Below are 23,026 nucleotides of genomic sequence, written 5' to 3'. Positions count from 1 at the left end.
GAGAGCCGTGGTGCGGAAGGCTAGCGCCTTTGGATTAGCGTGGTGAACTTCGGTCCTGTTAGCGAAAACACACTCGCTCTAGTTCAGCCAGGAAGGGGAAAAATCTGTAATAATGATGACGCTGACTTATATCCATACATTTCCACTTATTGTAGCAGTTGGCAGGTCTTTAAACAGATCCTTGGTTGGAGTTGCGTCGTACACAGTGTATACGCATAGAACTAATCGCGTGCTAATTGATAAAACGGTGTCTTCTGCTATTGGACGCTTGCGGTTCAGTTTCCCATTTCGTCGAAGTCGGTAAACAAGTCCAGCCTATTAAAACGAGCAGAACTGGGTCAGCGGTCTAAAAACAGCCCTTGTTACCGCTGATTGAGAGCGGAGAAGATTGGGGGGGGGATCTGAGAGGGAGGGGGGCGGGGCACGAGTCTTTGACAGTTAATATTAAGCATTAACACATCAGTGACTTTTTAATGGTGAATCATTTACATATGTAATCTCTCCTCAGCATCATCCTCCCCTCACCCCTCACCCCTGCCCGCCCTGTGCCCTTCAGTAACGCGGAGACCTATTTACTGAGGCTCGCTGGAGCGTGTGCGGGGCCGCGGTTCACCCCCCCCAGTCCGCGGGCCGGGTCCCGGGGTCTGCCGGCAGGAGGTGAAGACGGCGACTGCGCGGCACGGTCAAAACATTCCGCCATCGCCATGCTGCCCCCCCCCCCACCTCGCACGCTTCGCCGCGGGTCAGCTCCCAGCACCCCCCCCCTCCCCCCCCTTTCCCCGGGCGGGGGGGAGCGTTAATCACCTGCGCGTTTCCGCTCGGTGCCCCGATGTCACGCCTGGCGTCCTGCCCACCTCCGGGCCCCCGGCGAACGTTCGTCACGCGCCCGCCGCCGATGGACGCGCCGCAACCTGATTCGCCGCTTCTGCCGAGCGTACATTCTGAGCGCTCTGCCGAGTTTCAGTTTTTGGTTCTTCAAAGCTGTCGTGACCACTGGACAAAGTGCAACGTCTGTTTTTAATTTTTTTTTTTAGTTATACACTTTTTAAATAAGGATCAGTAAGGTTGGTAAGGCAGTCTTTCTGTGGTAAAATTGCACATGGAGAGAACAATGGGAGGACACTAAACTAGACAACCTTAAAGGGTCTTGGTTTTTTTCTTTTGATGTGGTAACCAGGACACTCCCTCCCTGAAGTCTGGCATGGATCAATAGGCAGCGGGAGAATTGTCCTTATTACTTTAGATCAGCTTAAATGGCAATCTTCCCTTTTTAACAAACCAAAGCTTTGTGTGTCTCAGACGACCCGGTAATTGCATTGATAAGGGTCTGAATACCAGCGAATCTTAATTAAAATAGGCGAAGGTGCCTGTTGATGCTTAATGAACGTTCAGCAGCTTTACGTGCCACACCTTCTTCGAAAATGGACTTTCGCTGGAACGATTGTCAATATTTTCACTGCCATTAACCCTAGGACCTAATCTTATGATGTTGTTTTAAGTGATTTATTTTTAAAAAAGTGTTTATACCAAGACCACTGTCCAAGCAAAATATCAGTCTTGCTGTTGGAAGGAAAGGGTTTCCACATTCTGATCTGCTGTAGGCACCAGATATGAGCTTCGTTTCTGTTTGGGCAGGGTGGGGTACACGGCCGTAACCTGTGTGCCAATGACTTTTCCATGACTGGGGTGGTCTGCCTCGCCCATAGTGTTAGGTAGGCCCGGTCCATTTCACATGCAAGGTCACGGGGTAAATTTAGCGTGTTATTTAATTACACGGGAGTGCTTCAAAACCAGCCTGCAGAGCCATTGGACAGCAGGGCACAGATTTCAGAGAAAGGAGCTGATAAGCATGTTGCTATGTGCAGGAGAAAGGACGTTGTCAAGGAATAAAATCGTAATAAACTGTTAGAACACTTACTTTTGTACACTGACGTGCAAGACATTTTTACAGGAACATTTTTTATCGTAGGAAACCAAAACGGTGTATACCTACACCCGTGTATACTGGATTTCATGTACATAATATACCTTTGTGGAAAAAAACCCACTCTTCCTAATTTAAACACAATAGCATGGAAATCGTAAGATGGAGGCTCTCGGATAGATTTGGTAGCAGACCTTTTTGATTGCCGTTCCTCACTTCTTCCAGGAACATACTTCCTTCATAATTCCTTGTGGATGAAAGGCAAATAATGCGGGATGTGTGTTGTGTTTGCGCACCAGTGTAAACAGTGAGGATGGATAGCCAGCAGGAGCCTTTGCTCTGAGGCGGTGCGCTCAGTGCGGTTCATATTATGTTTACCGTCCTCATAAGCGGCAGCGCGTAGACGCGGTTAGACTTCCCCCACGCCTGCGTGAATCTACTTTTTGAAACTGGGTTAAAGGAAAAGATATTTAGGATCGGACGTGATCCGTGTACCATGATTAATTTTTCTTATATAAGGGTTTTTTTTTGTTGTTGTTGCTAATCCCGTCTTTATGGAGCCCGGTAATGCAGAGGCGCTGTTGATCAACATTTGCTGTCATTAAATTTCCAAATGGGCTTGTTAATTACAGCAATTAAACTGTGTGTGATAATTATTATGACTTTGCTTACAGCTGTGAATTAAAGATTAGTGGAGTAGGGGAAAGTCGATTTTTCGGTGTATGTTATTATACGCGCGGCGCAGCGAACGCCGTTTTTTTTTTTTTTTTTTTTTTTGTTGCAGCGAAGCGATCCAGCTCCCAGTGCTTCCTCTTCTCTTGGCACGCGAACGCTGGAAACCCTGGTTCGCTGATAAACTCGCGCTGCTATTTGCGCAAAGTTGGACGGGTTTCCCAAATCGCTCTGCGCGCTCTCTCTCCGTCATCTGCCGGGGGGGGGCTTGAATGTTTATCGATTTTCGGATAAAAGCAGCGTCGAGAAAACGACGCTGACAGGTAATTAAATTTGTGCGAAACGGCGGCTAATTAGCGTTCTCTAGTCGTGGCGTACTTTTCATTAGTCGCACGGCGTTCAGACCGACGATACAATTAATCTGAATGGGTTCGCAGAATATTTGGGAAATTGTTTAAATCCCCGAGAGTCCTCGCTCTTTTCAGAACACGCAGTCAACATTTCGGGAAATGGTTTCCTTGTCTCGGACGGATACCACGCCCTGCAATCCGTCACACTGACTGTAGGCTGATGCTGGGGGTCAGTGTCTCGAATGGTGCGTGCTGTAGATTGACGAAGACTAGCAGCTAACAAACAAATGAAGGAGGTGGCGGTTTGTAAAGAAGCACAGGTGGACGCGCAGGTTTGTGTCCGCCGCGTGTCAGCTACCGTTGTGAGGTACCGCACCCAGCTTTTACGGGTGTGAAGCCGAGAGGACGGTAAGCAGAGCCAGTTACCGCCCGAACTACAGCCGCAGGTTCTTCCACAGTCTGACCGCCATCAAAATCAGGTCCGGGGAAATAGACTAGAGAAGATCGTCTCAAAATACTCGAATCGAAATGATGTGTCCTTCAGCACAGCATGGGGGCCAAGGCAGGAGCACCTTCTCCCGAATCGTCCGCATCGTCTCAAAAATCGCATAAATTAAAGAAAATGCATTTTTTTCTTCGTTTCTTCATCTCTTGCCCTTCCTTCACGCCATCCTCGGTCTGCCCTCTGACCCTCCTGTCTTTTGGAAAGCGGATCTGGCGGGAGGCCAGCGGGGAGCAAACTTCTCTGCAGGTCAGACGGGTCACCGAGTTTCTGCTGGCAGCCTGGACGTTTATTTCTGCTTTTTTTTATTTCCTCCTTCCTGCCAGTTGGGCCAAGCGTCAGAAAATGCCCGCCGTGTCCCCCCCCCCCCCATGGGAGAGGCTCGCGTGCGCCAGACCAGTCGCGTGCGAGGCGCGGCGCGGTGGCGGGCGGCGCCGGATTCGTCCGCAAGCTCGACTCCTCGTTACCGGGGGAGCCGGTTCTATTGACTTGGGGATTCGTCCTTTCCCGGCGAAGCCCTGCGAGGGGGAGTGGCCCGGGCCGCTGTCCGTCAGCCTCATCAGCAGTGCGAGGGCGCGCTAACGCTTCGGAGACTTAGGCCCGCTCTAAGCGGCCGCGCGTCTCCCCTCGGATGGCTCTCCCCTTTGTAACTGGATCTTGTTATTACTCTCCTTGATCATTGTGGCTGGAGGATTAATGGAATGGCCCCCGGATTCAGAGGGCCCCGGAGTTGCGGTGGGTGGTTTCAATTTAAATTTTCCCTCTCGCCCGCGGTTCGGAATAAGGAATTTTTTTTCTTTTCTCTCAGGTTTTCTGCGGACCTGATTGAGAGGTGTCTCCCCCCGCCCCCCCCCCCACCGCCGATTCCCATTTTTTAAACCTGCCCTGCGCTCTTATCATGGCAATTTAAAGCAGGGCTGCAGATGTCACAGCCCACGAGCCGGCCAGACGGGTTTCCACTACCGTCCCGGCGCTTTGGTCTGTAGATTTCGCCGAAGAATGAGCTTCCATAATTCATGGCACGGAGGTCCCTTTGATAGAAATCGCACTTTCAGGACTTCTCTCCTGATTGGGCTCGGCGTCGGCCGAGCCCGGGCCTCTCGCCCCCGTCTGGAAAGCCCCTCTATCCATCTTCCCGTGGGTCTGCCAAGGGTCTTTTCATCGCGCGGAGGGAGGGGGGGGGAGGGGGGGCCCCGCTCTGTCAAAGCCCTCTAATAGACCCCATTGTCCGGCCGAGCAGCCGGCAGCTGCCGCTTTGTGCTCCCGTCTTATTTGCTTCTTAGCGCGCCGAAAGCAACTTGCTCCAGGTAGTGAATAGTCAAGGATAGGGCTCATTTCTCTTCTGTGCCACACTCCGAAACGAGAGGCGGGCGGTGAGGGGCGGGAACGAGGGGGGGTGGGGTGGGAGGGGGGACGGGGGGCTGTTGTGCGCTCCCATAATGGCCCGCTGAAAAATGGCGATAAACAGCTGAAGGTGCCCAAGGCTGCTGAACCAACCCCCCCCCCCCCATCCCCCCCAGCCAGGTGAAGGAAGAATGAAACTCCATTAAAGCTCTTACTTCTCACCTCTGATGCAATTCACAGAGTGGGCATGAAGATTATAAAGAATCCTTTCAGCAGCATGGATCTGAACATGTCCTTTTACGAGAGGTAAGGAGTCATAAGACCGACTGTATGAGCTCTGGAGCTCCTGAGAAAGTTTGGTACACGGGAGGGAAGGCAGGGGCCAGAGATATTTCACCCCACTGTGAAAGGAAATGACGCTCTGCTAACAGACAATTAGCCAGCATTCTATAGTTCAACTCAAACACGAAACGTAGACAGTGAAGCTAAGAGGTCTTTAGGAAGGAGCTCAGACTGGCCTGAATGGGACTGGGCTAATGTTTCGAGTTTGTGTGCATTGTTGATGTGTAGCGCATGAGGGGCTCAGTCATGATCCTCCTCTTGAGAGTCCCCCTTTTGTCCCTGGCTGTGTCCAGCATGCTGAGGACACACTAAGGGGGGCGGTCAGTCTGTCCAGTTGCGGTGAGCTGGGGTCTTCAGTGTTCGCGTAGGGTCAGGAATGCCCTTGTGGACTCCGCTCTCCTCCGCCTCAGAAACCCATTCGGTGGAGGCATGCGTACAAACCGTCAATCCAGCAACGCACACGTCTACGGGTCCACACAGGTGCACGCGTACACTGTCGATCAAAAGCTACATTCAGCTTCCATATTGGCTCATATCATCCAAGCCATTCTTTTTAATGAATGAGGAAGTTATACCCAGAGTAGTGTTTTTTTTTTCCCCTTTTAAGTGTGTGTCACAGGTAGACTCGGCTACAGTTGGCTGTTAATTATAGTGAGTGCAAAGTGTCCGCTTGTCTCAAAGGTTTAAATCTTTACTTAATTATCGATCTTAGGATGGCATGTTTTTTTTTTCGCTGAAAGACTGACGGCTGCGACACAGGCTGCACCCCGGCATAAAGAAATGATTTACTCTTTCATTTCCTACAGTATTATTTGATAGCAAATTGAACAGGAAATGGAGGCAATTACCTTTCCTTGGATGTTTGACTGGGTCACTGCGGTACATTATATATCACAAAGTGTATTATAACTCCAGTCAGTCATGACTAATACAGGGAGCTCATTCACTGCAGATCTCCTGACAGCAGGCATTAGAAAACACTGGGCTTTTCTTAGCTGCAGGTGTCAGTTCGATTGCCGAGGTTGATACGCTCTGGCTGACGTGAGCGCGGGCCGTGGTCATGTGATTAGTGTTCTCAGCGTTCGACCTTTTAATTGAACCGGCGCCTCGAAGGAGAGACGCAGACAAATGGCTTGCTCCTGACAGGAAGACGGTCTGAGGTACGGAAGTGCTAGCCGTGCCGTGCGTTAGCCGCGCCGTGCATATGGAGCGGACAGATGTGCGTTACTGACTGCCATTAAAATGTGGAACCGGCCGCCTTTGCTGTTGGATAATCCAACCAAATGAAGCCTGCACGGTGCCAGAAGTCTTATGGTAGCAGCTGAAATACCCATGCGTGGTTACTGACATGGTTCAAGTAAAGACTTCCTTTTGACATGGTGTAGGGTTGAGTCTGGAAGAGACTAACCTCCTCAAGCAGAGTGGAGGTTATTCCAGTTCAATTCAGTCCGCTCAGGAATTGAGATGAAATTCAGTTACTTGACTGTAAAATCCCAAACCTTGCTCGTGTTCCTGTCCCTGTGCTATCCCTCACCCACCCCACCCTGTTTATTTTCCCAATGGCCTTATTTGCATCACTCTTTTAGGCCGACTGAGGAACCATCTCAAGACATTTGCTGGCACATTTTAATTTGAAATGCCAAGGTTTTTACAGACAGTGTGTTCTTTCTTATCGTGATTGTTTGTCGCTTGATGAACGTCAGGTTTTGGCTGCAGTACCGTGTACTGGTTGTTTTCAGAGCCTTAGCTGCTTTGCGCTTGAATCAGTGCTGCACACGTTTCTAACCACCCAGAATGGGATGTTCTTCCAGAAAAAACACAGTGATTTCATGTGGGTATAAATTCAAAGGGCACAATTTCACCCTCTGACTTTTTGGACGCCTTCTCCAAGTGAACAAGGTCCCACCACAAATACTTTTTGATGATTTCTCCCTGATGGTAGACATTTTAAGTGCCAAATGAACAGCTCAAGTATAAATATTTGAGAAGATTTTGTATAGACTCAGTTTTTAATATTCTCAGATGTTAAATTGTTGCCCCATAAGAAAGTCATTTTCCTTCTTTCGGATAACAAGTCTTGACTGTCCACCTTGCAGTCTTGAGGAGAAACACGCAGTTTGTATATGAGTTTAGAATCGAATGTGCATAGGACTTCTCCAACAGTGCATTAGGACTGCTGCATCTCTCTCTTCGCTGACCTCCCTGCCTCTTATTCAGTTCACCCAGAACACTGCTGCTGACCTGGATTACAGCCTCCTAAAACACACACCCATGCCCCTCCCCCCACTGTCCTCCACTGGCTTCCCTGCTCACATCCAATTTAAAACCACGTTGCTAGCCTGTCAGGCTACTACTTTGTACACACCAGCCAGACCCCCCCCCCGTTCCACAACCTTAGGAAGTCTGAATTCTCTTCCTCTTTTTGTGGCCCTCGCTTGTAGAATGAGCTTCCCATTGCAGCCAGAACGGCAGAGATGTTGACCGTTCTCTGATGAAAAAAAAAAAAAAAAGATTTGCATAATGAAGATGGATCCAAAACTATTAACTGGTCTAGAGGGGGAAAAAAACTACTGGGGCCAATAGGATGGTTTAAACGCTGGCGTGTTTGTCGATGGAAATCGGAGATAAGACGATTCCTCAGCGATGCTCCGAGTTTGATAAAGTTCCTGTTCCTCGTTTGACGTCTGTTGTAATCGATGTGATGTTATCTCCGAAGGATCTGGGTTTTTACATGAAAGCCTCCGTGTTTGGGGAGATACGGGTTTGTTGTGTACAAACCGCGTTTGTTCTCAGACTTGTTCCTCTCCCAGAGGCGAGCGATTGCGTTTCACAATCCGTTATCTGGGCTGGAATCAGGCGCGCGCGCATTAGCGTACGCGGGAGCGGGGCGCTCGGCTGGGGCTCGGATGCTCCCGGCTCGCCGGTTAGCGCGCTAGGGTGGCGCGCGTCGCCCTGTCACCGCCGTCCAGGTGGTCACATGTTCATTGGGGCTGCATTCTGTAAACCTGGGAAAAGCGTGCCGTTTAGGTCGTTGGCTACCGGGGAAGGTTCATTGTGAATTTATCAGCAGATGACTGAAAGAGGCTGCGTATTGAGTTTTGAAATGTTCCCCCACATGGAAGGTTAGGTGCTTTTTGGAGGTGTGGGGTTCGGTTAATTACTGCCACCGAAACGCAACTTTACCCAAACTGCAGCAGTGAAGAGCACAGTGCTGCTGGGCTGCTGCTCTGTGAACTCCTGTGACATTGTCATATTCCATTTCTCCTTCATCACATTAAATTGTGTTTCATCTGCCCTTCCATTTTCAAAAAAAAAAAGAGGAAGAAAAAAAAAACAGCCACAACCACTGGCCCCATCCATCACTGTGATGTATGACATCATTAATCCTTTCTGAGGGCCCCCACCCCCCAAGGTCCCATCCGAGGCACTTTCTTTTGTACAGAGACACCCGGGAGCCAGTAAGCCAATCGCAAGAGGATGTAACGTTTTTGAAACGCCGCTGCGTCACGGACGAGCAGCGGAGGGCGTGGTCTCGACCCTGGATGGCAGAGTAACCTGGCGCTAGACATGTTGCCTGCCAGGGACATATACAGTAAGGCTATGTTGCATATACAATATAGCCTGCATTTTATAGCGCTGGCTAGCAAAGTTGCGATCTGCCCTGCCTGCCTCACCGTGTGTTCGGCCGTCCGAGCCGTGTGACCGTAGCGCCGGCAGGCCTCCCTCTCAGGCGCCCCGCTGGCCGGAGGAGGAGCCGGAGTGAGGCGAAGCGGGAGGTCTCCTCCCAGCCCTGGTTTCCCTGGGCGACGCTGCAGGTAGCCGCGCGCTGCTAACGGAACTGCCGGCCTGCTCCGGCCCCAACGCCGTGCAGAATCCCCCTCCCGACCTGAGCTAGGGACCGGGGCCTGTCTGAAACGACCCCCTGGAGGGCCCAGACTTTGGAGTGGTGGTGAGAAGGCCGTTGGACTTTAGCTTAATGCTAACTTGGTAATAACAGCCTGTCTACAGAGTGGGATTTCATGTGGGCGCTGTAGTAAAGGTTAAAAAAGTATGTTTAATAAACGTGGGCCGTATCTAAAGGATTCTGTAGTGTGTTCATATAGCCCTGTGTGTGTGTGTGTGAAAGAGAAAGAGAGAGAGAGAGAGAGTGTGCACACCGCATGGTGTGATAGGGCAGCTCCACCTTGTCTTTAAGCTGCAGCACGCTGAAAGCCCACATTCCAGAGGCTGGCACGGTAAAACCTACAGAGTTCGTTTACGCGCTCCTTTTAATCTTCGATTCATCGGTCTGACACGTGCATTCCAAATCTTTGCGGGAGTCGTCATGCAGATTGCGCGTCGGCGGCGATAATTAGACCCTACAGATTCCTCGCTTCCGCCGACGCGTCGCAATTAATTTCTGGTATTTGGAAACGGATGGAGATTGAAGTATCAAAGCGCGGAGGCGCTCGCCGTACAGGAGACGCACGCCTGCGCTTTGTACCCGACCGCGCGCGCGTTAGCAGAGAGGGGAAACCGCTGTTTGAATAGTCAGTTATGCTTGTCAGATAGAGTGTAAATTCTCCGCGGAGAGCAAATAGGTTTTTAATACGTTTGTAGGGCTGTATCGGAGGTGAAAATAGAAAGCGGTTTTATTTAGTCGTGCCCCCAGGACGTTGTTCGGCGTAAGCTCGTCGCGCGGGCTTGCCATGTTAATATTCTTCAGCGCGCGCCGCCGCGCCGGGCGCCTACAGCCGTTTGTCGTGGGGGGGGGGGGGGGTAGTTGAGCAGTAAAATGGCTTGTTTATGTTTGTTTTCCGGCTGAAATATGGATTGTACGCTGATGCGATTTGGATTAGAGCTCTCAGGCCTGCTCTGCGTCCCAGGGAGAGCCGGGGGGGGGGGGGGGCGGGCGTAATCTGCAGGATGAATAAATGTCTGCGGGAGCGTCGGGCTGGTCGCCCACGGTTACGCGATGCTTATCAGGCAGTTATGAGGGGAAATAATGCAGAGGAAGATTATGTAAAGTTGGGGGGGGGGGGGTGGGGGGTGCCCATACAATAGCCCGTAAGATTCGCACAGTTTTAGCCCTCATTAGCCTCTTCGCTGTCTCGTCCCAGATAATCTTTCCGGAACGGAGACATTGGCCACAGACCGCTGTGCTGGGATCAGACTCGGCACGCTGGGGGGCAGGCGTTCTCAGAGAGGGTCACCAGTAAGCGCTGACCTGAGGTCTGTGTGTAGTCACCCCACTTGGCGGTAATGGGGCTCGGTACCTGTGGAGTCTGCAGCGCTCTGGTGCTCTGGGGAAGGCCTGCGAGGGCATTCAGGCCACTGCTTGCTGCCGTCCCGTAAACAGCGATGGACGGCTGATAAGCTCATTTAAAGCATTTAGCGATGCGTATCAGAGCTGCAGGCGTCCTGGAACTCGCTTGAGGGGGAGGTCTTGTCTTCCGTCTGCAGAGGGTAGAGGGTTTTTGGACGGGCGAAAGCAAATGTATCTTTGTGAGGTGCGGGAGCCCAGTCAGAAGTCTGCCTCGGTTCTGCAGTGAAGGCCCTGGTAAGAACGGAGCCTAGCTTTGCACGGCGCTTAAAATAAGCGCTCCTGAAACGCAGCGCTCTCTGCAGCAGCGCGCTCTGCGCGGTCGGAGCAGCGAATGAATCTCCGGTTTAGTCCGGCCGTTGGCCTCTGGAGCTTAGCGACGGCAGCGCCTCGCCGCGAGCCCGTTCCCCCCGCGCCGCTCGCGTAGCTCTCGCGCTCGCGCTGGCAGCCTCACAAGACGCCGCGTGTCGTGTTACGGAAAGCGGAGCCGACAACAATAACAGCTGCGGCGGCGGGCCGACGAGCTGAACGCGCCGCCGCCGCCGCCGCGCCCTCGTAAAGTTCGCAGACTGGCGATAGCGATCTCCTGGCATCCGAAACGTGCGCACTGTAATTGCTCCCGGCATCTGGTCAGGGGAGGAGCCGTGCCACCGGCTGCCCCAGACAAACTCTGTGACCCCCCCCTCCGCCCCCACCCCCCACACCCCTCCCTCCCTCCTCTGTCCCCACACAGCCTGGGCCTGGTGTTGTTTTCGTGTGGCTTTCTCCAGGAAATGGCAGCGACCCTCCTGCTTTTGCATCGAAACCCGCCCCCTTCCCCCCCTCCCCAATCGCAGCTGCTTCCTCCGTCCGCCTCCCGCTCTCCGCAGGGGTCCCGTGCCCCCCGCCCCCCCGCCCTCCCGCTTCCGCGGAGGTGTTGCCCGCCTTTTCCACGCCGTGCCCGTTTCCCCACCTCCCTCCTCCCTCCCTCCCTCCCGCGCCCGTCCAGCGACCGTCCGCCCATGAGCTCTGACATCAGCTTTCGGCAGGTCTCCTCAGCAAAGAAAACAGCGGCGGGTCAGAATAACAGGCCTCGGGCTTTTTTTTCTCCTCTTTTTACTGCGGTCAGGTGATGGAAATTGCCGCCGTTACGCGTATCCTGTTTTGATGACATGTTTAATAAAACATTTCTCCTGGCTCCCTCAGGTTAATTGATCTTGCTTTCCACTGCGGACCACCTCTGTGCCATGTCCATAGGCCCTGGAGCACCGCTGCCAACATTTGCAGAAACGCTTTAGAATTTCGGCCAGTTCTGCTTGTGTAGAAAGTCACCCGTTTATGTAAGGTCATTTTCAAACTATGAGTTCCAGTGGGTCATGAGTCCCTGACTGCGTAAAATCACAGACGCATGTGTTCTATATTGGCTTTTTTAGCCTCCAAATAAAGTGGCGTGCTATCTTACCGTCCTACTGAAATGGATAAATGAAGTTCAGATAACCAGCTTGTTTGGCCCCAAGCTGACTTCCTTTGAGCAGTGTGTATGACAGTGGCATAGTCTGCATCATTGGGGGGGTGAGTGATTACTTTTGCTGTTTTCCTGTAATCCTTGTTTGTGTTTGAGTATTATCAACTTTGGCCTATTTTAAGGGTGGGCCCTTACTGCACTTACCATGAATATGATTAATGTGTAGTCCTCCATCTTGGATGTTTGCCCATAAAATTATTACACAAAAACTACTTTTAAAGCAGGAATTAATTTAAATAGTTTTTTAATTAAAAAAAAGTTGTTTTTCTTTTTAAATAGTTGTAATATCTAACAGCTACTGTAACCTGCTGCTTTATCGCTAATGACATCACTGTTGCACTTATGTGGAAGGCAATATATAATGGTTAAAGTACATTATTATAAAAATTGTATTATTAAAGACCTGGCTGTAAAAGGGAGAAAAATGCGACATTGATAGATGAGACTTTGAGACTATGAGCCACTGAGGGTTTGTTGTTGTAAAGCCGCTGGGCTCAGTGTATTGGCCTTCTGTAGTACCCTAATGCTCGTGGTCTGGAATGAAATCTGAACCAAGTCAGTGCAGACCCGGTCCTGAAGGGTCACCAGTGGAGGGAGCTGCCCCTGCCCCATTGACTCTTTCCATCTGTCTACAGCCTCTAGTATTCAGCTCGTCTGCAGGGCTGCAGAGTGACTGTAAGATCTGCGCAGATCGTCTGCAGGACTGCAGAGTGACTGTAAGATCTGCGCAGCTCGTCTGCAGGACTGCAGAGTGACTGTAAGATCTGCGCGGCTCGTCTGCAGGACTGCAGAGTGAGTGTAAGATCTGCGCAGCTCGTCTGCAGAGTGAGTGTAAGATCTGCGCAGCTTGTCTGCAGGACTGCAGAGTGAGTGTATGATCTGCGCAGCTCGTCTGCAGAGTGAGTGTAAGATCTGCGCAGCTCGTCTGCAGGACTGCAGCGTGACTGTAAAATCTGCGCAGCTCATCTGCAGGACTGCAGAGTGACTGTAAGATCTGCGCGGCTTGTCTGCAGGACTGCAGAGTGAGTGTAAGATCTGCGCAGCTCGTCTGCAGAGTGAGTGTAAGATCTGCGCAGCTTGTCTGCAGGACTGCAGAGTGAGTGTAAGATCTGCGCAGATTGTCTGCAGGACTGCAGAGTGACTGTAAGATCTGCACGGCTTGTCTGCATGACTGCAGAGTGAGTGTATGATCTGCGCAGATCGTCTGCACGTCTGCAGAGTGACTGTAAGATCTGCGCAGCTCGTATGCAGGACTGCAGAGTGAGTGTAAGATCTGCGCAGCTCGTCTGCAGAGTGAGTGTAAGATCTGCGCAGCTCGTCTACAGAGTGAGTGTAAGATCTGCGCAGCTCGTCTACAGAGTGAGTGTAAGATCTGCGCAGCTCGTCTACAGAGTGAGTGTAAGATCTGCGCAGCTCGTCTACAGTGTGAGTGTAAGATCTGCGCAGCTCATCTACAGAGTGAGTGTAAGATCTGCGCAGCTCGTCTGCAGAGTGAGTGTAAGATCTGCGCAGCTCGTCTGCAGAGTGAGTGTAAGATCTGCGCAGCTCGTCTACAGAGTGAGTGTAAGATCTGCGCAGCTCGTCTGCAGAGTGAGTGTAAGATCTGCGCAGCTCGTCTACAGAGTGAGTGTAAGATCTGCGCAGCTCGTCTGCAGAGTGAGTGTAAGATCTGCGCAGCTCGTCTACAGAGTGAGTGTAAGATCTGCGCAGCTCGTCTGCAGAGTGAGTGTAAGATCTGCGCAGCTCGTCTACAGAGTGAGTGTAAGATCTGCGCAGCTCGTCTGCAGGACTGCAGAGTGACTGTAAGATCTGCGCAGATCGTCTGCGTGGCTGCAGAGTGACCGTAAGATCCAGGAGAGTAATGACGGTTTACCTGCTGTTTACGTTTTGACTCGTGACTGACGAGCAGCTGGGCAGAGGACGGTTGTTAGTGTTTACGGCGCTCTCAGACTGTGAACAAAGCCAATGAGTATGAGCACAGCACGGGCTCGCTCTGTAGCACTGCGTCCGGAGGTCCGTGGGGAGAAAGGTCTTTGTAGGAGACCTGGAATGCTCATTAGCTCATTAACCTGAAGTGATTCCGAGCTGTCGGCTTCGGTTAAACGGAGCTGTAAGCCGACGGGCCCCTCCGCCGTTCTCGCCGCGGTACCTGGGGACCCCCCCCCAGGTGAGCCTGCGCTCGGTGATGCGGGGCCCTGAAAGACAACGGCGTCGTTTAAAATAAACACCGACAGCCGCGCCCTTACTCTGTTTCTCAATATCCGGCACGAAGTGCATGTGCGGGTGCGGAGCGAGCGTGATTGAATATAACAGCAAACGAGGGTAAACGAGCTCGCGTGGAGCGTGCGCTCGCCCTGGGAAAACGCCGGCGGCGAAAAAGGGCCTCTTCCTGTTTGCCCGCCGACCGTGTCGTCAACAAGCGCGGAAGAAAACGGACAGCCGCGCTTCTTTCCCAGATGTTTTTGTTTTATGATTTCTTTTTTTTTTCTTCTTCTTCTTCTAGATTTCCAGTAAAAACGAATGACCGAGCGCGTGTCGTTTTACCGGCCGACGACCGTTTCTCGTTCCCGCCCTCGAGTGACTGGGACTTCGCACGACTGCTTGCGCCTGCAGATTCTGCCGGCGCGACCCAAACATCCGAGCCGCTGGAGACCGCGTGCCGCACTCGTTCTCCGGTTCTGCGTGTCAGGGCAAACGGGAACACAGGAACTGGATAATTACTCACAGATTCGTGTGGAGCGAGTGGTTTATAAATAGCCCTTTTATGAATAAAGCTATTGTGACATTATTTGCGTTCTTTGCAGCTGTTGGCAAACGGACGTTCGAAATGTACCCAAGTGAACTAAATTCCCTTTGAAAGTAGCGATAAAGGCTAACGTTTTCAAACCAGCGCGTTATCTCGTTGGCTGAGCTTGAAACGATGCATTGCTCTGCACTAAAATCCTGACAGTTGTATGTGTCATGTCCTGCTATTGGCTCCTTTTAAAGAGCATTTCCACATTTGCAGCCTATGCTGTACCATTGGGACAAACTCAGACCCATGACACATGACTCATGACACACACCAAGCTTGTGGCAGGATGTTTTTTTCAGATATGTTTATTTGTGCGTTTGAAACAGTGTCTTCTCTATATGAGGTTAATATTCTGGGGAATTTTTCAGTATTTTCAGGAACTGAATTTCTAAACAAAATGAAATGCGTTGCGGTGTATTTACATGCACCATAGTCAGTCACGCCAACATTCCGGATATTCAAAATGGAGCAATATTTGTTTTGTGGTTCCTGGATGCTCTATATGTGAACTCCAGTTTCTGCTACGTGTTGACATAGTGATTAAATTGACACTCGTGACAACAACTTATTTCATATCTGCACCATTAAAATGCTGTTAACAGGTCCGGGAGCACGATTGGTCAGCCAGGCTTTTCCTCTAAAGTTTTGGAAAGGTCTTTGAGCTGAGACGTTAAAGTGAGTTCCTGACTGCATGTGGTCGTTAATCGCCTGTTGCGTTCTGGCAAAACCTGGAGTTTGGGGGGGGGCGGGGGTGGGGGCGACTGCGTTGGCCGCAGTCCACGCCTGGCTCGTGCCGAGAGCTTTATTGCTCCGTTTATCTACCCTCTCCTCTCTTCACCTCCCCTGATGAGTAGCAAACCTTGTTCCACAAACTGATAGCTGAGGCGTCGTTCCCCCTCTTTCTAAGTGAAGTTTTGGATTGTGTTTGATTAGCAGCACTTTGGAGTTAAGTTAGTTAAGTTATGGAAGCTGACTGGGAGTAGGTGGTTGGTGTTATGGAAGCTGACTGGGTGTAGGTAGCTGGTGTTATGGAAGCTGACTGGGAGTAGGTGGTTGGTGTTGTGGAAGCTGACTGGGTGTTGGTAGTTGGTGTTGTGGAAGCTGACTGGGTGTAGGCTGTTGGTGTTATGGAAGCTGACTGGGTGTAGGCTGTTGGTGTTATGGAAGCTGACTGGGTGTAGGCTGTTGGTGTTATGGAAGCTGACTGGGTGTAGGCTGTTGGTGTTATGGAAGCTGACTGGGTGTAAGTAGTTAGTGTTATGGAAGCTGATTGGGTGTAGGCTGTTGGTGTTATGGAAGCTGACTGGGTGTAGGTAGTTGGTGTTGTGGAAGCTGATTGGGTGTAGGCTGTTGGTGTTATGGAAGCTGACTGGGTGTAGGTAGTTAGTGTTATGGAAGCTGACTGGGTGTAGGCAGTTGGTGTTATGGAAGCTGACTGGGTGTAAGTAGTTAGTGTTATGGAAGCTGACTGGGTGTAGGCTGTTGGTGTTATGGAAGCTGACTGGGTGTAGGTAGTTGGTGTTGTGGAAGCTGACTGGGTGTTGGTAGTTGGTGTCGTGGAAGCTGACTGGGTGTAGGTGGTTGGTGTTGTGGAAGCTGACTGGGTGTAGGCTGTTGGTGTTGTGGAAGCTGACTGGGTGTTGGTAGTTGGTGTTGTGGAAGCTGACTGGGTGTAGGCTGTTGGTGTTATGGAAGCTGATTGGGTGTAGATGGTGGGTGTTATGGAAGCTGACTGGGTGTTGGTAGTTGGTGTCGTGGAAGCTGACTGGGTGTAGGTAGCTGGTGTTATGGAAGCTGACTGGGTGTAGGCTGTTGGTGTTATGGAAGCTGACTGGGTGTCAGTAGTTAGTGTTATGGAAGCTGGGTGTAGATAGTTAGTGTTATGGAGGCTGATTGGGTGTAGATGGTGGGTGTTATGGAAGCTGACTGGGTGTAGGCTGTTGGTGTTATGGAAGCTGATTGGGTGTAGGCTGTTGGTGTTATGGAAGCTGACTGGGTGTAGGCTGTTGGTGTTATGGAAGCTGATTGGGTGTAGGTAGTTGGTGTTGTGGAAGCTGACTGGGTGTAGGCTGTTGGTGTTATGGAAGCTGACTGGGTGTAGGCTGTTGGTGTTATGGAAGCTGACTGGGTGTAGGCTGTTGGTGTTATGGAAGCTGACTGGGTGTAGGTTGTTGGTGTTATGGAAGCTGATTGGGTGTAGGTAGTTGGTGTTGTGGAAGCTGATTGGGTGTAGGTAGTTGGTGTTGTGGAAGCTGACTGGGTGTAGGTGGTTGGTGTTGTGGAAGCTGACTGGGTGTAGGCTGTTGGTGTTATGGAAGCTGACTGGGTGTAGGTAGTTGGCGTTGTGGAAGCTGACTGGGTGTAGGTGGTTGGTGTTGTGGAAGCTGACTGGGTGTCCATATCTCTGTTCACAGAGGGCGTGTGTGAGATCTGGCTGACCAGCGAGGACACAGGGGCGTATGGGAGGGACATCGGCACGGACCTGCCCTCGCTGCTGTGGAGGCTGGTGGAGGTGATACCCGAGGGGGCCATGCTGAGGCTGGGCATGACCAACCCGCCTTACATCCTGGAGCACCTGGAGGTAAGCCCGTCTGCTTCTCCCCCCCCATGGCACGCTAAGGATAGCCAAACTGTATCTATGCCAGTCCAAACCAGAGATAACAAAACCTTCCCAAAGCAGGTGTCCACTGACCCCCAAAACATGTCGGGGATGACCACGTGTGTCATATCAGGCCTTTGACACTGAGACAGGATAAGGGTAAAATGCAGGTTTTTGTATTGTTTTTTTTTTCTTTTCTTTTTTTCTTTGGCAGTATGCAGTATTTAATCAACACTTATTAACTGACAATTGAATGCAAGTTATATGTCTTTCTTCATTAGTACAGTGTCTACAATATATGAATGGCTTTTAGCAGATGTTCTTATCCTGAGTGTCTTAATCAATTTTACATAATATCCATTTACACAGGTGGGTATGTACTGAGACGATTCAGGTCAAGTATTTTAGTCAGTCAGTAGCCAACTGGGAATCAAACCTGCAGCAGGTCCGGTTCCCTGACCGTTATACCGCACTGCCACCCTGCTTCTTCACCAAGATGAAACGTAGCGCTTGCATTTATTCGTAGGTCATCGTAAAGGACGAATGTTGATTGAATCCCGGCCGACGTGTCGCGCGTGAGTCTTCCTGTGGTGAGAGTCCCTTTGAGAACGCACTCCACTCGCTGGATGGAAGACGAACGCGGGGGGAAGAGTCTCTCCGCCGAAGAGACCCATTGAGACGCTAATGCCGCGCGCTAAGAGGGCCGGGACACTCCCCCCTTGTTAAACAGCGGGCAGACGGTTGCCTTTCCCCGCAAAACACCCCCAGTTGGGGGGGTCTGAGTCGTAATCTGCGGGACTCGAGGAGTCGGTTCTAATTTGCTCGGGGTTAATTGAGGTTGTAATTCTGTCCCCATATGTATAGGTTACGTTTATGCTCTGTTACGTTCAAATTTAAAAAAAACCGATGAAGCTTTTTCCCCCTTTTTTTTTTTTTTTATAAACGAAAAGAAATAACAATTAAATGGTAATTAGAAATGTAGGTTAGGCGGCGCGTGCGGCCGACGGACGGTTACCGGCACTTTCCGAGCTAATTTGATTTCCGTACGTTTCGGATCCTTTTTTGACGGAGTTATCTCGCCTCCGCACTTGGAAGTGTGTTCTAATTGCGTCGCGTCGCGTTTTTGTTTAACGGCGCCGTTCGGCCCCGAGTGTTTCTGGGTAGCTCCGCCGGCCGCTCGGCCGGCTCCTGGCGGCCTCCGTGCCGCGAGCGCAAGATAAAAAATGCCTCATTTGCGGACAGTGGATTTTTTGCATCACCTGATATTGGAAAATCAAGGGAAATGGCTTTGATTGGTGAAGAAAATGCCAAGTGCACTCTCCAGAGACACTTTCACATTCTCCGCTTTTGACAAACCCCGGAAAATGACAATCCTCTCCTCGCTGTGATTGGTGCTGTTAGATCCAGATTGCCTCTCCTGGGCATTTCACGTTGGCATTTACTGATTACGCTCCGCATTAATGGCGTGCACCGGGGTATATAAGGTATCTTAACAAAGCTTTTTGCAGCTTTTTCTAACTTCTTTGACATTCTCCTCCCCCCCTCCCCCCCCCAAAAAGATCTTTTCATATCCTCCCTCCTTTTAAACAGTTCCCTGCTTCTTTCGGGTGTTCAGGCTTTAAATTCTGTGCCGGATAAAAAAAAGGCTCAGAATGAGAGCGATTTTAGCGGCAAAGGCCATGTCACTCCGCAAGCTCTTCAGACCTTTTATAAGGTAACCATTTAGCAGACATTAGCCGGCAGACAGAGAACAGGGAGGTGATTAGGAGCCCCTCTCTCTCTCTCTCTCTCTCTCTCTGTCACTCGGCTTGTAAATTGCAAAGCAGCTGTCAGGTAGGAGAAGGGGCGTCTGGCGCTCGCCGCGTCTGGGGCGCGCGGGAAGCGGAGGGCTTCGCTACCTCGCTCGGAAGCCGAACGTAAGCTAAATGGCCTGGAAAGGCAGGCGGAGGATCAAATTAAGTTAGTAATGGGCGTTCCGTTTGATATCTTCCGGCTCCCTCCGTCTCGGCGCCCGTGCGAATTCTCTTCTTTTCCCGCAGATTCCTCCGATACGCTCAGAGCGGCGGCGCTAAGGAGGCGCAATTTAAATGCAGAGCAGCTCCCTCTCCGGGCCTACGCCGGGGGTTAAGTCTTTTTTTTTGGTTATCGTGCCAGTCGTTGCGAAAACCCCCCCCCCCCCCCTTTGATGTGGCCGTATATTCATGGAGATTACTCTAGTCAATTTTTGGAACTTATTTCTCTTTTCAAAAGCAAAACTGCGAGAGGGAAAGAAGATTTGTGACTTAAGACCTTTAATGTCTTTGAGTCTCTCTGCACCTGATGACTTCGGTTTTGGGAGCCGATGACAGGACTTTCCCATGATTCCCTCTGTGTGGTTCTGTAGGCGTTGCCGGTGCGTATGTGTAAGGCGGCCAGTGATAGTCCAGCGCTGGAGCCCCGTTTGGCCCACAGCTGAATGGAATCAGCCTGAAAGGCTACCATGGTAACAATGTCCTGCCTCTTCCACCTCACTGCACCGCGGCTCAGCGTGGTAGAGGATCAGAGCGTGTCTCGACTCATGCGTTTGGACAGCGAAGGCCCACAGCGCTTTCCTACCCATGATCCTCTTCTCTGCGTTCAGGTGGATTGGGGGGTGGTGAACATCTCAAATCACCCCGTGCTGAATCGCTGTAATTGCGCCCTGGCCTTGTTCGTAGGATATGGCGAAGGCCCAAAGCACTTTCCTACCCATGATCCTCTTCTCTGCGTTCAGGTGGATTGGGGGGTGGTGAACATCTCAAATCACCCCCGTGCTGAATCGCTGTAATTGCGCCCTGGCCTTGTTCGTAGGATATGGCGAAGGCCCTCAGCACTTTCCTACCCATGATCCTCTTCTCTGCGTTCAGGTGGATTGGGGGGTGGGGATGGTGGTGGCGAACATCTCAAATCACCCCCGTGCTGAATCGCTGTAATTGCGCCCTGGCCTTGTTCGTAGGATATGGCGAAGGCCCTCAGCACTTTCCTACCCATGATCCTCTTTTCTGCGTTCAGGTGGATTGGGGGGTGGGGAGGGTGGTTGTGAACATCTCAAATCACCCCCGTGCTGAATCGCTGTAATTGCGCCCTGGCCTTGTTCATAGGATATGGCGATGGCCCAAAGCACTTTCCTACCCATGATCCTCTTCTCTGCGTTCAGGTGGATTGGGGGGTGGGGATGGTGGTGGCGAACATCTCAAATCACCCCCGTGCTGAATCGCTGTAATTGCGCCCTGGCCTTGTTCGTAGGATATGGCGAAGGCCCAAAGCACTTTCCTACCCATGATCCTCTTCTCTGCGTTCAGGTGGATTGGGGGGTGGGGATGGTGGTGGCGAACATCTCAAATCACCCCCGTGCTGAATCGCTGTAATTGCGCCCTGTTCTTGTTCGTAGGATATGGCGATGGCCCAAAGCACTTTCCTACCCATGATCCTCTTCTCTGCGTTCAGGTGGATTGGGGGGTGGTGAACATCTCAAATCACCCCCGTGCTGAATCGCTGTAATTGCGCCCTGGCCTTGTTCGTAGGATATGGCGAAGGCCCAAAGCACTTTCCTACCCATGATCCTCTTCTCTGCGTTCAGGTGGATTGGGGGGTGGTGAACATCTCAAATCACCCCCGTGCTGAATCGCTGTAATTGCGCCCTGGCCTTGTTCGTAGGATATGGCGAAGGCCCTCAGCACTTTCCTACCCATGATCCTCTTCTCTGCGTTCAGGTGGATTGGGGGGTGGGGTGGGTGGGCGAACATCTCAAATCACCCCCGTGCTGAATCGCTGTAATTGCGCCCTGGCCTTGTTCGTAGGATATGGCGAAGGCCCTCAGCACTTTCCTACCCATGATCCTCTTTTCTGCGTTCAGGTGGATTGGGGGGTGGGGAGGGTGGTTGTGAACATCTCAAATCACCCCCGTGCTGAATCGCTGTAATTGCGCCCTGGCCTTGTTCATAGGATATGGCGATGGCCCAAAGCACTTTCCTACCCATGATCCTCTTCTCTGCGTTCAGGTGGATTGGGGGGTGGGGATGGTGGTGGCGAACATCTCAAATCACCCCCGTGCTGAATCGCTGTAATTGCGCCCTGGCCTTGTTCGTAGGATATGGCGAAGGCCCTCAGCACTTTCCTACCCATGATCCTCTTTTTCTGCGTTCAGGTGGATTGGGGGGTGGGGAGGTGGTTGTGAACATCTCAAATCACCCCCGTGCTGAATCGCTGTAATTGCGCCCTGGCCTTGTTCATAGGATATGGCGATGGCCCAAAGCACTTTCCTACCCATGATCCTCTTCTCTGCGTCAGGTGGATTGGGGGGTGGGATGGTGGTGGCGAACATCTCAAATCACCCCCGTGCTGAATCGCTGTAATTGCGCCCTGGCCTTGTTCGTAGGATATGGCGAAGGCCCAAAGCACTTTCCTACCCATGATCCTCTTCTCTGCGTTCAGGTGGATTGGGGGGTGGGGATGGTGGTGGCGAACATCTCAAATCACCCCCGTGCTGAATCGCTGTAATTGCGCCCTGTTCTTGTTCGTAGGATATGGCGATGGCCCAAAGCACTTTCCTACCCATGATCCTCTTCTCTGCGTTCAGGTGGATTGGGGGGTGGTGAACATCTCAAATCACCCCCGTACTGAATCGCTGTAATTGCGCCCTGGCCTTGTTCGTAGGATATGGCGAAGGCCCAAAGCACTTTCCTACCCATGATCCTCTTCTCTGCGTTCAGGTGGATTGGGGGGTGGTGGTGGTGGTGAACATCTCAAATCACCCCCGTGCTGAATCGCTGTAATTGCGCCCTGGCCTTGTTCGTAGGATATGGCGAAGGCCCAAAGCACTTTCCTACCCATGATCCTCTTCTCTGCGTTCAGGTGGATTGGGGGGTGGGGAGGGTGGTGGTGAACATCTCAAATCATCCCCGTGCTGAATCGCTGTAATTGCGCCCTGGCCTTGTTCGTAGGATATGGCGAAGGCCCTCAGCACTTTCCTACCCATGATCCTCTTCTCTGCGTTCAGGTGGATTGGGGGGTGGGGAGGGTGGTGGTGGTGAACATCTCAAATCACCCCCGTGCTGAATCGCTGTAATTGCGCCCTGGCCTTGTTCGTGGGACCCGCTGCCTCCAGCTGTTTGAGTGCTTCCCAGCAGTCATGGGTCCCTGTGTGATACCCAGAGCCAGTCAGAGGCCACCGCACCTCCCGCATTCTGCTCCTGCACTCCGGTATTGCTGTTGAGTTACCGTTCCGACCACGTCCGCAAAATGACGCGCAGAATCCAGGAAAGCTGGGACTGCCGAATCCCTCACGCGTTCGTCAACTGAAACAAAAATTGACAGACTTTGACTTTGTACATTTTCTTTTGATGTCAGTAACGCGTTCTCGGCGAAGTTTCGTTTGATCGCGGGGGTCACGGGGGCGTCGGCTCGCCGTGTCAGACATTCGAGGGTCGGGCGGGCGGGCGGGGGGATCGGGGACGCGGCGAGCTCGGAGCGCACGGCGTCCCCTACGGGGGGGGCCCTCTCGGGTGACCAGGCGAGGGGGCTGAATGGCCGGTCTTGTTTGACCGCGCCGCTCCTCCCTTTCAGCCGGCCGCTTAATGAAGCGCTGCCTCGGGCGCCGGTGACGGGCCGTCTCGACCCGGGCCGCGCTCCTCGCGCAGGAATGCCGTTATGCTCAAAGGCACCTCGGCCGTGTT

The 23,026-nt window shown here is 51.9% G+C and overlaps 1 protein-coding gene across 4 annotated transcripts in view; it reads left to right on the top strand.

The window, feature by feature from the left end:
• The window catches only part of cdkal1 (CDK5 regulatory subunit associated protein 1-like 1), a 373,644-nt gene that overhangs the window by 175,540 nt on the left and 175,078 nt on the right, over positions 1-23,026 (top strand). For all 4 annotated transcript variants that reach the window (XM_064308720.1, XM_064308705.1, XM_064308712.1 and 1 more), the window contains one exon: positions 17,149-17,315. In XM_064308720.1, the coding sequence (XP_064164790.1) occupies positions 17,149-17,315 (167 nt within the window). The remainder of the gene's footprint in view (positions 1-17,148; positions 17,316-23,026) is intronic.

This window comes from Anguilla rostrata, chromosome 1 (genome assembly GCF_018555375.3).
Source record: "Anguilla rostrata isolate EN2019 chromosome 1, ASM1855537v3, whole genome shotgun sequence".
NCBI classification, from domain to species: Eukaryota; Metazoa; Chordata; class Actinopteri; order Anguilliformes; family Anguillidae; genus Anguilla; species Anguilla rostrata.
The sequence above is the reverse complement of the archived record's forward strand: the minus strand, read 5'-3'. Positions and strand labels throughout refer to the sequence as shown.